At 49.5% G+C, this 13,546-nt stretch overlaps 4 protein-coding genes across 4 annotated transcripts; 2 read left to right on the top strand and 2 right to left on the bottom strand.

Annotated features, from left to right (window-relative positions):
• Positions 1 to 2,103: 2,103 nt before the first annotated feature.
• Positions 2,104 to 3,900, top strand: BKA55DRAFT_688686 (uncharacterized protein; the record flags this gene model as incomplete). The annotated part of the gene is made up of 1 exon (XM_046199253.1): positions 2,104 to 3,900. One exon carries the CDS (start codon positions 2,104 to 2,106, stop codon positions 3,898 to 3,900), a length of 1,797 nt encoding a protein of 598 aa, XP_046051247.1.
• Positions 3,901 to 4,803: 903 nt separating this feature from the next.
• BKA55DRAFT_688685 (S-adenosyl-L-methionine-dependent methyltransferase) lies at positions 4,804 to 5,728 on the top strand (the record flags this gene model as incomplete). The annotated part of the gene is made up of 2 exons (XM_046199252.1): positions 4,804 to 5,301; positions 5,381 to 5,728. 2 exons carry the CDS (start codon positions 4,804 to 4,806, stop codon positions 5,726 to 5,728), a joined length of 846 nt encoding a protein of 281 aa, XP_046051246.1.
• Positions 5,729 to 5,843: 115 nt separating this feature from the next.
• Positions 5,844 to 6,752, bottom strand: BKA55DRAFT_688684 (uncharacterized protein; the record flags this gene model as incomplete). Its single annotated transcript, XM_046199251.1, has 1 exon — positions 5,844 to 6,752. The coding sequence occupies one exon, from the start codon at positions 6,750 to 6,752 to the stop codon at positions 5,844 to 5,846; it is 909 nt and encodes a 302-aa protein (XP_046051245.1).
• Positions 6,753 to 7,549: 797 nt separating this feature from the next.
• Positions 7,550 to 11,735, bottom strand: BKA55DRAFT_507939 (uncharacterized protein; the record flags this gene model as incomplete). Its single annotated transcript, XM_046187376.1, has 2 exons — positions 7,550 to 8,583; positions 8,633 to 11,735. 2 exons carry the CDS (start codon positions 11,733 to 11,735, stop codon positions 7,550 to 7,552), a joined length of 4,137 nt encoding a protein of 1,378 aa, XP_046051244.1.
• Between the last annotated feature and the right edge of the window lie 1,811 nt (positions 11,736 to 13,546).

The following is a 13,546-nucleotide window of genomic DNA, read 5'->3' as shown; positions in this document are numbered from 1 at the left end:
GCGGACTGCCCTCTGACTGCTATGTTTGCGATATGCTCCCTTCTACCAAGGGTGATCACGGGAAAAAGAAAAACCAGAAACAGAAGCGATAATCATGGCTGTCTCGACATACACAGCCTATTCAGCTCCGCGAATCACGACAAGATGTCAGTGGGGGGGGATTTATGCGACTGTGGCATGTTTGGCTTATCACATTTCACCAATCACGCCTCATTAATGCCTTGCTCACATTCTTTGTCCTTTGACAACTCAACTCAACAAAACTCAAGGCAACCCTTGTCGATGAATACTTGGTATTATTGAAAGTGGTTCGATGGTATCTTTCGGCATGTGTTTTCCCGACGATAACGATTTATCTCGTTCGCATCTAAAGTGGGCCTCATTCATGTCCATTCGGCCCTTGGTCCGACCCAAAGTATCGGCTGTTCTACTAGATTCAACGTGGGATTGTCGGGCCGGGAACCACTGCGAGGCTACCGTATTTCCGTTTGGCGTTGACGCGATGACGGCTTTTTATCCGACGAAGCAAGTTTAAGCCTTCATTCTTCTGATCGGCCTCCATCCTCGGCTCGGTTTCTTCTCCGCAAACAACCGACAAAGACGCAACCGGGGAGTGTCGTCATATCAACAGCATCTCCATTGCATTGCATTTCTTGCTTTCGACATACGTATTGCTTTTTTTTTTTTTTTATAACAGCGAACATCTGGGGTTATGGCGTTCGGTTCAAGATTGGAGGTACATGAATGACCCCATACTTTTCTGTTTTTCCCTCTCCACTTCTACAACGGAATAATTCTGTGTTGCTACTGCTACTACATAGATGGATGATTGGATGGATGATATATATACCACGGGCAGGTTGTGTTGTTTTTGGCATTACTCATGATCTTACATCAAAATGCTACGGCTATAATGGGAATGGGCTGCCTAGATAGATACGTCCAGTACTATAATGAGATGAGACAGTCATTCACCATACCTAGGTTTCTTTGCTGAACTGTGATGCTATGTGTAAGGTAATCAGTATTAGACTTCAGCTTGTGCCTCCGAGGCAGGCACATCTGTCGGCACTTCTTTTTGCCTTTCAGAATTAAATGCACGTGAGTAGCTTTGTAGTCTATCCAGTTTCTTGGGCTCTTTCACTTGGCACGTAGTCAGCTCCACTGTCCAGGCGAAACTATCAGCATTACTTGTATCTTACATTCGGCCGCCCACTATCGTCAATAGCGCAGTTGAAAGCATACGCTCAAAGCAACATAGCTCGCTTGGCATGGGCTTATCCTGCTTCGAGACAGAGCTTAGGAGCAATGGCCAATATCTAAAACCCAGACTCAACATCAAGATTCAAGCCAAGGCCAGGCGAAGAGGTTGCAACTAAAACGACATCACCATGCAACTCTCCTCTGTGTGCCGCAAAATCAAAGTCACCAGGATATCAGAACATCGAGATTTATCGCAAAAGGTCCCCTATCGCCTCCCTTTTCTCTTATCCAAGCCTGGTCACCGTGATGCCCCCCCCCCCGGCGCACTTGACTGAGGTTCTAGGACGGCACAGCAGAGACCTGACAAGGTAGCAAGACTATGTATCGGTCAACTCCGTGTCTATCTGGATCTCGTTGCCGGAAGGATTAGGTGCTGTAACCCTCCATCTGACCAAAGATGGTGGCTAGGAGCGTGGAGGTCACACACTACCTTACATAAACTGAAACTCTCCTATACAGACAGGCAAGGCCATCTTGAAGGCTGATAACGTCTTCGTGAGGCTTGAGCGTTGGAGACCTTGACATGCATGCCCCTGGCGTTTCAACACTCTTCAGCTTTGGTACATCCATTTCCTATTCTGACCCGGGGAAAATCCTTCCGTCTGCAGGACACAACCAACTGCATATAAACCATGATCACACCATGACTTCGCAACATAGAGAGTCGAACCAACGACGTGATTCTCGAGGCTGAGTATCTTGACCCTGGTGTTCAGTTTCAACCCCCTTGCGAGCAGGGCTCCCAGCCATCTGACTTTCCATAGTTAATAGACCGTCCATAGGTACAGCAATGCATTCTCGTGAACCTGAGTTGAGTGTATCTCAACTGCTCAAATCAAAATGGCCCCTCTTTCTGAGCAACCTGTCTTCAAAGAGCTTAGGACTCTCGTCAAACTTTCTCCCTCTGATGATGATCCCAACTTTCCCAGCTTTAAAAAATGCCATGCCTCCGAGCTTTGCCGTTTGGGCACTAAAGGTAAGAAAGGAGAGCGGGAAAAAGAAGCACAGAGGGCCTGGGAAGACTTGAAGGAAGCATTTCCAGATGAAGTCAAATTCTACGACAAAATCATCGAGTTTCTCCCTTTGATTCACTGCAACAAGCATAAAGGGAGTGGTTACCTCCAAAAGCGTTTCGATGACTGGAAAAAGTCCCGAATTGAGAACTCGGGTTACGCTTCATCTGAGGCGTCGCTACCTGGCACACCAACTCAAAATCAAGTCTTTGAATCTCCTACTGTGGAATACGATACCCCTCCCTCAAGCCCTCTTGTCGGAGATGACACACCAAGAACCGCAGAGAAAAGTCCGGCTTCCAGCTTTGGTAGCTTCGTCCCGTGCACTCCAAGCAGGATCAACCACCACAGTCCTCTTCCCAACATCGACGACCTGTCAACTTCTGACGGTAACTCGAAAGATATTCCCGTTTTGGCACTCGGCATTAATTCGACCCCAGACAAGCCTGCCGATTCTGGTAAGCCAGATGGTATTGCGGAAAACGTCACCGAGATCAATGTCATTTCCCCCAAAGAAGCTTCGCATGGGCTCCCGATTCTCGCTAAGGAAGATGGCGTCGCCGAAGAAACCGGCATTGTGGAAACCATCGACGACGATGCAGGCGCAGATGACAATGACTCCGATACTGATGAGCCGCGACTTGCCCATCCGACCCTTGGTCAACTCGGGATAAGGAGGAACGGAACCATAAGCAACAAATCCGATATCATAAAGGAATTAGGCAGGTCCCTGACACAGAACCAGATGCGAAAGGGCAAAGTGTACGTTCTGAAGCACAAGGAGCAAGACAACTTGTTCAAGATTGGATGGACCGCAACCACTGTCAGCACAAGTCTATCACAGCCCAGCAACTGCTACGGAGGATCATGTGTGCTCAAGCCCATCCACGAATCCGACGAAGCATTTAGAGGTTCTCTGAAAGCCCAGAGACTAGCACACGTATATCTCAGAGATATCAACCTAAGGATTGACAAGTGCAAAACATGTGGCAAAGGGCATAGGGAATGGTTCAATGGGCCTTTAGGTGCTATTATGAGCACGGTTAGGGTCATGGAGAACTTTGTCCGCAGGCCTGCTTATGACTTGGAGGGAAAGCTTTTCGATGAAGCGAAAGACATTGTGATGAAAATGACCAACGTCACACTCAAGGGAATTGAAGACTTGAGGGAGAAGGACGAAGAGTCGGAGAGAGCCCCCGTGAAGATCACTGGCGTCAAACCTCTAGCAGTTACACAGACTGCAGTCTCTGAGGATTCGGCTTATTTGCACGGAAGTCCAGGTAAAGTTGACGAGTCGTCAAGCCAAACAGAAGTACTCGCAACATCTGCGGATGCCTCTCAGGAACCGACATTTCCCTCGGAGGCGAAGAGAGGTAAATTCCACATCCTTTTCAAAAGACATGGTGGAGGTACCAAGAACAAAATCCCCAAAGAGGAGGCAGAGCCTTACAAGAATTCGGCCAACGATGAGGAGTTCACTGTTGAACTTCTCTGGACGCTGGACCAATATGGTGGCAAGACTGAAAACAAGTACGATGAAAGACCTCGAGCATGGAGTTCATATTTTCAGAAATTGGCCGAGTATATTGCGCGCTTCAAGGCAACGGTCAAGAAAGCGAGTTGATGATTAGCTGGAGGTTTGTCTGGATATGTGAGTATCTATTTGTATTCTAGGTTTGTTCTGTTTGATTAAGGGCTCACTTGCTTTCGTGTAATTCATTACTCTTTTTATTTTATTTTTTAACTGATCATCCAACTTGGTGTCGTGATCAAATATTACTGCAGATGCTTTGTCGTGTGCTGTAGCACAACATGAATATCTGACTATGGTGGCTCGCTCGTTTTATGCAGGTCATCTAAGCAGACGACAGGTTGATCATGCTCATGCATCAGTACCTTTGGCATTGAGGCTTACCTATACTCCGAAACTGAAACACAGAGCCTATGATATCTGTCAAACCCCACCATCATCCAAAAACACATCATAACCGACCTTTGTTTCACCTTCCCACAGCTTATATGCAACACATCGCTTCTAGGCATTCATAAAAGCATCAAACTGCTTTAATCCAAGCCCACGCCTTTCATCTTCACTTAGCGTATACGCTAGTAGACCAGCAGCCCCGGATGTCCGTACAAAGTGCCACTCCTTCTCCTTCCGAAACTTGAGTATCGCACGCGACCAAATAAGAAATGACTTGATTCTGCCTTTTCATCTCCAACCTCAGTATCTTAACTACATTACTTACCTCATACAAAGATATATCTCTGTAATTACTGATATCGATTGCTAACCTCCACAGCTTTCATAGCTCCCCACAAACGTCCCTCTTTCGTCATTGTCTAACCCCACCATCCTATTCCATCCCGAACTTATATCGATCCATCCCGAGCCGGCAGGACCCTCCCCCTCACCTCATAACGCACGCTATCTAAAGACTCAGGTTGTGTCCCCAAATCGAGAAATTTTATTCTTCAACTTCCGTCACCGCCACATAGTCTCGCTATCGTATCCCTATAAGCGCCAATGGCTACCGAAAATCCTTTACAAGACCGCATCTCGACTGTTCCTTTCGCAGAGCAGGGCGAGAAGTGGGATAGTTGCTGGAGAGAGGCTTTAACACCGTGGGACCGCGGAACCGCCTCCATTGCCCTTCATGACCTCCTCGCTCAAAGACCCGATCTCGTACCGCCCTCCCAACATCACGATCATCGCGGCCATCCCCTCCGGGATTCAACAGGCGCTATTGAAAAGAAGAAGGCTCTGGTCCCCGGTTGCGGACGTGGTCATGATGCTCTCCTCTTGAGCTCGTGGGGCTATGATGTCTGGGGCCTCGACTTCAGTGCTGCTGCAAAGGAGGAGGCAATCAGGAACCAAAAGCAAGCCGAGTCAGAGGGTCTATACAAACCCGTCGATGGGTTGGATAAAGGAAAGATTCACTGGATTACTGGTGACTTCTTCAGACAAGATTGGGCCAAAGGTGCTGGTGCTGATGGCAAGTTTGACCTGATCTACGATTATACGGTAATTCCGCTTCTTGAAGCTCAGGCTTGATACATATCCTGGGCGCCTCTACTTTTCAGCAAGCCAACTAACTGTATAGTTTCTATGCGCTCTGCCTCGCGAAGCAAGACCAAAATGGGCCAAGCGCATGACCGAGTTGCTTTCTCACGATGGTCGCCTCGTCTGTCTCGAATTCCCTTCGACAAAACCCATGTCCGCCAACGGGCCCCCGTGGGGAGTCTCTCCAGAGCTCTACGAAGCCCTCCTAGCAGCTCCTGGCGAAGAAATTGCATACAACGACGACGGTACCGTTCATGAAGACCCTTGCTCAAAACCTTGGGCCGACGCCCTACATCGGCTGAGTCTTCTCAAACCAACTCGGACGCACAAGGCCGGCACCAGCCCAGATGGCGCAGTGCTTGACTTCCTCTCGGTCTGGAGTCGATAACCAGACTGAATACTTTGGCCACCAAATCTTCTTTTTTACGTCTCGATACCAAACAACCACCATATGATCTTTCGCCGATGTACGCACCAGAACAAAAGTGATGTCCTTATCCCTCTCATGATGGTGCCTTTCGGAGAGAGTTGTAGTGCTCTCCCAAGCCGTAGCCGTGCCTGTAGTATGCCAGCCATAATGTTTTGCCCGACTCGGCTGCCTCTTCCTCACCAATACGCTCGAGGCGTCCATCTTGAACCACTCGGATCTCCGCTTTGTACTGCCGTGCCAGCGCCATGAGCTCAAGCTGGCCACCCCATTCAGCAGTATCTCGCATCTTGCGAGCGTAGCCTTGGAGGTCTTCTTCAAGGAACGGCGCAAAGTCGTCTCCATGCTCCAACATATAGTCTGAAGCTACTCGTCGCACCGTCTTGTATGCTGGTTCCTTGGCATCCCTTTCTCCGAGGGGAATGTCATTCTGGCCGAGTTGATCCGCCACCGCTGAAAACAGACAATGCCCATCAGGCGCAATATCTTTCTCCACAAGCCCATGCTTCTCAAACGTCGACTTCATGTATTCGCTCTCCTTCGCTCGGTGATTGGTCATACTGGACGCTTCCTCTTCTGCACGCTGCGCCTCAGCCTCCTGCTCAGCAGCACGTCGGGCAAGCCGCTCTTTCTGACGATTGCGCTTCTTTCCCGGCTGCTGTTGCTGTTGTGCCGGTTCTGAAACAGCGAGCCTTTCGGTCTCTTCCACTAGGCTATCTTCTTGGGGCTGGTCTTGAGCTTCGGCAGCGGTATTGTCGTCTTCATCACCGTTGTTACCATCGCTGGTGTTCAAAGCGGCAATCTCGGTGGCTTGCTTTTCACGTAGCTGACGTTCCATCTCTGCACATTCGTCATTTACGCCTTTCCGCGTCTTCTTTGTGGCGTTCTTCTTCTTTCCCGTTATGCGGCCTTGCAGGTCCTTGAGCTCACGACGATGCCGTGTCTGAACCTGCTCAAGAGTTTCCGTTGCCACGGGGTTGTCCATGACTGCTGCGACTAGCTTTAGCCTGGCTTGGACTTTAGTCAGAAAGCAGGTTTCAGGTAGTCTGAGGTATCGACTCTTGATATATCCTGCAGTAAAAGGCGAGGAAACGTGGTCCTGTCCTTGTTTGACTTCTATGTACCTAGTAGGTAAGTTAAGAGAAAATACTGAAGCTTGAAGAGCTACACCATGATCGCGGGGTAAATAAGTGGGAAATTTCATCAGTGGGGCATTCTCTCAACTGTACATGATTATGTCCATCAAACCGTAAGACAATCAATATTAGAAAATATAAATTAGTTATGACGAATACTTTAATCGTCTTTCAATCCATCAACGTAGCAGCAAAAGGTCCAAAGCGAAAGTCACACATCAGTTGGAGGCGACAACTGTCAAGATGAGCTAGGCTATTTTTACCTTTATCTATCTACTTTTCAAGACCAACCTGGTTTTCTTTGAGCCGGATTGGACTGATTTGTATGTCTTCTTTGAACCGCTTCTCTGTTGACACGTCATCTACCTCACTTCTATCAACCTCCGAATCCCACGGCCTCTACATCTTCCCTGGTTTTCAGTGTATACACAATATTTAGCAGAAAGACAATACCAAAACTCCACACATAATGATTGTTAACTAGCCCGCGAGGGCCAAGTTCTTAAACCGATCCCAAAGTATTTATACAGAAGAGGGTATAATGTTGCGTAAAGCTCTGCCATAACCAATGAACATGACCTAGAAAGCGAAATATAATGAAAGTGATAAATTGCCGTCGTGGCTACTGTGCGGAATCAAATGGATGCTAGAATCCCTTGAAGGGATCATCACGGAAATAGTCCTCCTCTCCGGCAGTTCTGCTTCCATGGTAATAGTCATCGTGTGTTGCACGGGTGCTGCGAGAATTATAACTATCTCGATGTCGACTTCGGCTTTGTCGTCTTCGTTGTTCTTTACTTCGTCTGCGAAGTGAGTGACGGAATTCGTCCTGTTCATCCGGGTAGTCGCCGAACTGAGAAAATGCTAGCGGACTGATAAAGGCCTCCATTCGTACAGTGCCAATGGCATCAAAGAAGTTGCTTGGTCGTGAAGATGCTTCAGAAGTTCGCTGTGAGCCTGCTTGGCTCATTGCCCAAGTTCCGTTGCTCGAAGCCTGGGACTGATAGATATCAGAAGAACCTGCGGTTCCAGTGCTATTACCAGCAGTACTATTAGTGGACTGGTGATGGCCAACACCTCCAATGGGTCCAGAGAAGCCCCGGAAAGAGAGCGGCGGCGGTACATGACCGCCTGTGTTGCTTCGCTTACGTCCATGGACGTTGACCTGGTTTCCTTGATTTCTATCGTGGAAACGTGGTATAAATGGGGGCTCTGCAGCATCTCTTGAGTCTTCTCGAGAGTGTGTACTTGAGAAGCCTCCTACAGATTCCGTAACGGGAAAACTAGTGACATCTCCAAGTTGTGAAGAGGGCGCGCTGGGGATACTTGGGATACTTGGAACACTGGGTGGTCCAGCACGAGGACCAACTGTTCGGCCTTTGGCAAGACGGATGGAGTCTCTAATTCCGCCCCGTTTCAATTTGGGCCGGGGAGCCTCAAACTCTGGTAGTGGCGTTTGTTGTATTGGCGGTGGTGCAGAGATGTTTTCGGGGACTGCCTGTGATGAATGTGCAAGGAATGACAAAGCTGTTAACCAGATATAATGCCGGTCAGCAGAATCTGCCGTGAACTTGAGGGCTCTCTGTGGTGTCAAAATAAGAATTGATCGGTTGAACACTGATGAGACTCCCTTCGGTGGAGCATTATCATCCTTAACATCGAGGACAGATTGTATAGTCACTGTGTTCGCCAGTCAGTATCATTCGTAGAATCGATGTAAGCAACTTACGTTTTCGGCCAGCCTTACCCATTAGGGCGCTGCCAGAGGACGGCTGCTTGCTACTCCAAAGGATAGCCCTCTCGTAAGGTGCAAGCCAAACCCATCGTTTGTGGCGATCGTTGCCGGTATCGTCCTTGCCGTTGCTCTCCGCGACGCCGAACGACTTTCTTCTGCGGACATATTTGAACATCCACTCGCCAACCATGGTCTGTGCGATGGCATCGACTACACTCGTGTTCTGAGGGCTGCTCGGATTGAAGGGCGGATCAGTGCTAGAAGTATTGAGCGTGTTGCCAGTATTGTAAGTGTTGAATGTATTGAATGTGTTATCAGTGTTGGTAGAAAGCTTATGCTGATGTCTAAATTGACCACTATGACGAGCCCGAGTGCGGGGAGTTGTAATGTCATTCTTGGGCAATGGAGGCAGACCCGGGCTCTCAGGGGCTTCAGTAGAAGGAGACAGCGGAGGTGAAGATCGACTGCCTTGCTTACGATGTCGGTGGTTGCGCGGTAATGCAGCGGCAGACCTGACCTTTCGTACGCTTCCTGCCCGGTAGACGCGACCTGATCCACGACGCTGGAAGAAATCACCTCGAGTTGGGCTTCTCTGACCATCGCTTGGAGCACTTGCACTTGGAGGCATGTTCCTAGAGCTGGCTCTTGTGGGGATCGGGAATGGGGGAGGGTTTTTGTTATCAGGCAAGCTTGGACTCCTCGCCCGTCCTTGACTTTGATGACTGGCAATACCATTCTGAATCATCGCGGCTTTTCGCATAACGCTAGCCCGGTTGGATGGCATGGCAGCAGGGCCCTTCTCAAAGCCTCTTCCAGGTTTGGTCGTAAAGGCGTGATGGATTTCTGTGGTAACGCGAGGACCCTGTCGCATAGTAATCTGTTCAGGAGATGTGGGTATTGTGCCGTTGGTTTCAGTCGTGCCAGTTGAGCTACGCTTACCAGGACGACTTGAAATAGACTTGGGACGCGGTGCAGACAATGCAGTTCGGTACTCCAAATCACTCAAATCTACATCACCAAAGTCGTCTGCTTCGTCAGAGCTACCTCCGTCAAAGCCAGCGAAGAGGCTACTAAAGCGATGTGGCCGCCGCACTGGCGCTTTCTGGTTGGAGAGAGGGCCATCATCGTTGTTGCCAGGATAAGCATCATGAAGGGTGTCATCCTCAGGGAGAGAAATTGGCGAGGAAGGTTGATCGCTAAAACTCTGCCTATTGAGTCGACGCGGGTTCCGTGGTGGGACATTGCCAGGGATAGGTGTGAAGCTTTTTGTTGTGTCCGCACCAGACGTTGGGTTTGGTGAGGTAGGCCGGGAGGAAATGGCAGAGGGCTGAAGATGGGGTGGAAGAAGTGCCATTCGCTTGTCAGTCTGTATGCCTTCCGTCTGTACCGCTGCTTCGGCTGTAGAGGATGAAGAGGGCAGGGCAACTTGACAACCAAAATCTTTGAAAAGGACTGGCAATCTCGGCTCCTTAGGTGTGCTAGGGCGACTGGTAGGAGGGTGGACGCTGATACTAGGAATTGCAAGAGGGGGCGGTGATGGCAAAGCAAGTGGAATAGCGGGTGGTGGACGAGTGGGTGGGCCTTCAGTCTGGGTGGAAGATGTGATCATCAAGGGTTTTTCGATCACAGGAGACTGTACTGGCGGCGGCGGCGGTGGCCGAGTAGGCGAATTGGGCGTCTTAGGAGTCGGAGGCAGCAACGGCTCTTCTGTTGTCTGGACAGAGCTAGAGACCATGAGTCGTCGAGTTACTGCTGGCTCGATGTTGAGAGGGGGGTGAACACGCTTCCGACGTTGGTTTGCTTCAATCTCGCCATCGCCTCGTGGCGAACACTCGACTTCAGGCAACTTAGCAGGAGCACGGGGCTCGGGCGTTGCTGGCTTCGCAGGAGGCAGCTTAGGTGAAGGTGGCGGCGAGTATTGGATTCCTGTGTCAATGTACGAAACCTTTGGCACAGAAACTGCTGCAGAGATAGTTTTCCCCTCGTTCTCTTCATCTTCCAGGGCTTCAGGCACTGACTGATTCATGAAAAGTCTGCCCCGGGTGACACTTCCAGTTCTCTTGATACTCTCCAAACTCTGGTTTCGAGCATGGAACCGTTTCACAGGACTGTCGCGGCTGAGATTACGAGTGTGGAATGATGTTGCGTAGTTTGACATGGCGCTTTCCCGGCCGTCAAAGTCGCTTTGTTCATCCTCATCATCGAAGTTGAGCTCATCAGCGAGAGAGTTTCCATTCAGCCTCATTATCCCAGTGCCACTCGTCATGGAAAACCGGATGCTGTTAGTCATGCTCATGGTCCTTACACTAGCCGCATCGTTCTCCCGGCCACTTTCATCGACTTCACTATAATGGCCATTGCCTGTTCCATGATTAGCTCCACCGTGAGCATTGTTGATTTGGGCTTGTTGATATGCGGCGACTTCATCAAGCACAGTCTTCAAGCGGGTTTCTGCAACATGAATTCGCCTCTCGAACTTCCGCCTCTCATCTTCCCAGCTATCCTTTTCTTGTGCCCATAATTCGTGAACCCGCTGTGAGTCCTCTTCCTGAGCCCGGATCTTCTTTTGGGCAGTTTCTAGTCGCTTTCTCGCATCAGCGACAGAATCGGCAGCCTCGTCTCTCTCCCGAGCAAGTTCTCCTAATGCAGAGGAAGATCCACCCTCGAGAAGGGAAAGTTGTCGTTTGAGCGACCTGCTCTCCTTACTCGTTTCAGTGAGGTTTTGTTTCACTGACTCTTTTTCCTCCTTTGCCGCATGAAGGGATGCTTCGAGAGTTTCAATCTGCCTCGTCTTCTCCTCCTGGTCTCGGCGAAGAGATAAGATCTCGGAGACTAGGTTGGCGTGTAGAGTTGGTGTGAAACGTCGGGGATCGAGAATACTGATGGTTTCGTCGGTTGGAATATTTCGTGAGGATCTCTTAGAGCTCGTCTCGTTTGGTAATTGAGCTGCAGAAGCATCCTTTCCAGGCGGTGTGACCGAGCGCCGGGACCTCTTTGATGCTCTCGAAGGAGTTCGATAGGGAGTATCCAAAGGCGTTGGCAGCGAAGTAGCAGCCGGGCCACTGAGATACTCGTCATCTGTTTCCCAGACACCCATAATGGAGTACAGTGGGTAGCCTTGCAGCTATCGACGTTCAATGACTCCTGTGAATCTATCCAACGAGCTGGATTGGTGATTTTAAGCCTCGTTTCAAAGACTGCCGTAGAAGGTGACTTGTGGATGCACCCGTGCAAACCGGTGCACATTCGAAAATGTATACTCTCGAAATTGAATAAGGAGTGTCTGTGACAGGAAAGAAATGCGCTCAAGGATTGACAGAAATGATCTTAACGTTGTCTATCACGTAACGTAATTTCCACCATCACTGTGCATGTACGTGTTAGCTACGGCAATTCTCCAGATAATCGAGACATCCTAATGAACATATAGATTTTGGAAAATCGCAAGAGGAATACATGCGACGGCGGGAAGAACTTGAAACTGGCGCCGAGTACCACAATCTCAAAACATGTCTTGACTTACAGCATAAGCAAGCAACTGGCGTTTTGAATCAGCCTCGTTGCCCACTCAGAAGCATATAGACTAACGCAATGCCATGGCATCGAGCACAATGAGTGACTGACAGGAGGCCGTAGAAATGTGAGTAGCGTATGAAGGTTGAACCGGTGCAAAGATTGAAAATAAGAATATCATAAGCTAGTACCAGCACCAGCAGTAAGACCCCAGAGCAGTTACGAGCAGAGACTAAAATAAACCGAAAGACAAGGACACGAGGATGACGGCGAGAAAGGAAAGATAAGAAATGTTCAATGGACGATCGAGAATCTCGAGGGTCCAAAGGTAGGTAGGTAGTAGTGACGCGGGTTGTCCCCAGGGCCAAATGTGTGATTAAGGCCCACGCGGGCGCAGAAGACCAGATCCTTGCTAAGTATCCACTTCTGAGGCGTTCACTTAAACCAGGCCAATGGCTTACGACAAGAGAGCAGAGCCTTGCAGGTGACAGCGGCGAGTGAGGGGACAAGGAACATACGCTGCATGTCTTTCACCAAGACAGGCCAACATCGGGCTGCTGCGAAAGCATGGGGGCCTTGCAAAGTTTGAGCAAAAAAAGGAATGGTCCACTTGGTGGTCGACGGGAGGTGGGGTATCCAAACAGAGCCCGAGAAATCGGACTTGGTTGTCTTTGATTAAGGGTCGACGAGGCTTGCTCAATCGGTTGACGAGGAAGATGGAGGGTAGCAGTGTCAACGTCGGACGCTTTCATGAGGGATTGGGAAGGGGGGTGATGCCGAAAAGGAGACGTTTATTTCAGAAACCAACAACAAGTGAGCGATAGCGAGTTTTGGACGTCGACCTCGATATCTCATAACTCAGATGACATACCCTCGCAACAAACAAAGCAATGTTGACCAACAGGTCTTGCAGTGATTTTTCTCGTCAGCTCAAACAAACATAAATGGTCTAGCCTGGTCTTGGTCATAACTGACTTTAGGCCATTCCGTGCCGTAGACTGGTGGACACCCATCAACGCCTCTCTCGATTCGACCCGTCCCTACCAGGTCGCCTGGCCTAATGAAGCTTAGTTGTCCCAAGAGAAGTCATCCCGGTCAGGCACGTCGTAGTCGATTGTGAAAGTGATTAGGCAGGGCAGGGTTTGCAGCCAGCAAGTTGACTGCAATTCCACTGGCATATTTATGTACATCCTGGGCCTGCCTGGCTGGCGGAACGGGTCCCGGGAAGCACAACGAGAAGAAGAAGACAAGTGATTTGCTGAAGAGTGTGCTTACAGTTGAGGAGATGCAGCTGAGAGTTAACATTGAAACAACGTTTATTTCCTGAAGTAGGGGCCGACCGTTGAGGGAATTGATGACTGAGGCCTTCCATCATATCATTTCATTTCCATTGTG

The sequence above is a fragment of the Fusarium redolens genome (genome assembly GCF_020744475.1).
Source record: "Fusarium redolens strain MPI-CAGE-AT-0023 chromosome Unknown BKA55scaffold_6, whole genome shotgun sequence".
In the NCBI taxonomy this organism is placed as follows: Eukaryota; Fungi; Ascomycota; class Sordariomycetes; order Hypocreales; family Nectriaceae; genus Fusarium; species Fusarium redolens.
The sequence above is the reverse complement of the archived record's forward strand: the minus strand, read 5'-3'. Positions and strand labels throughout refer to the sequence as shown.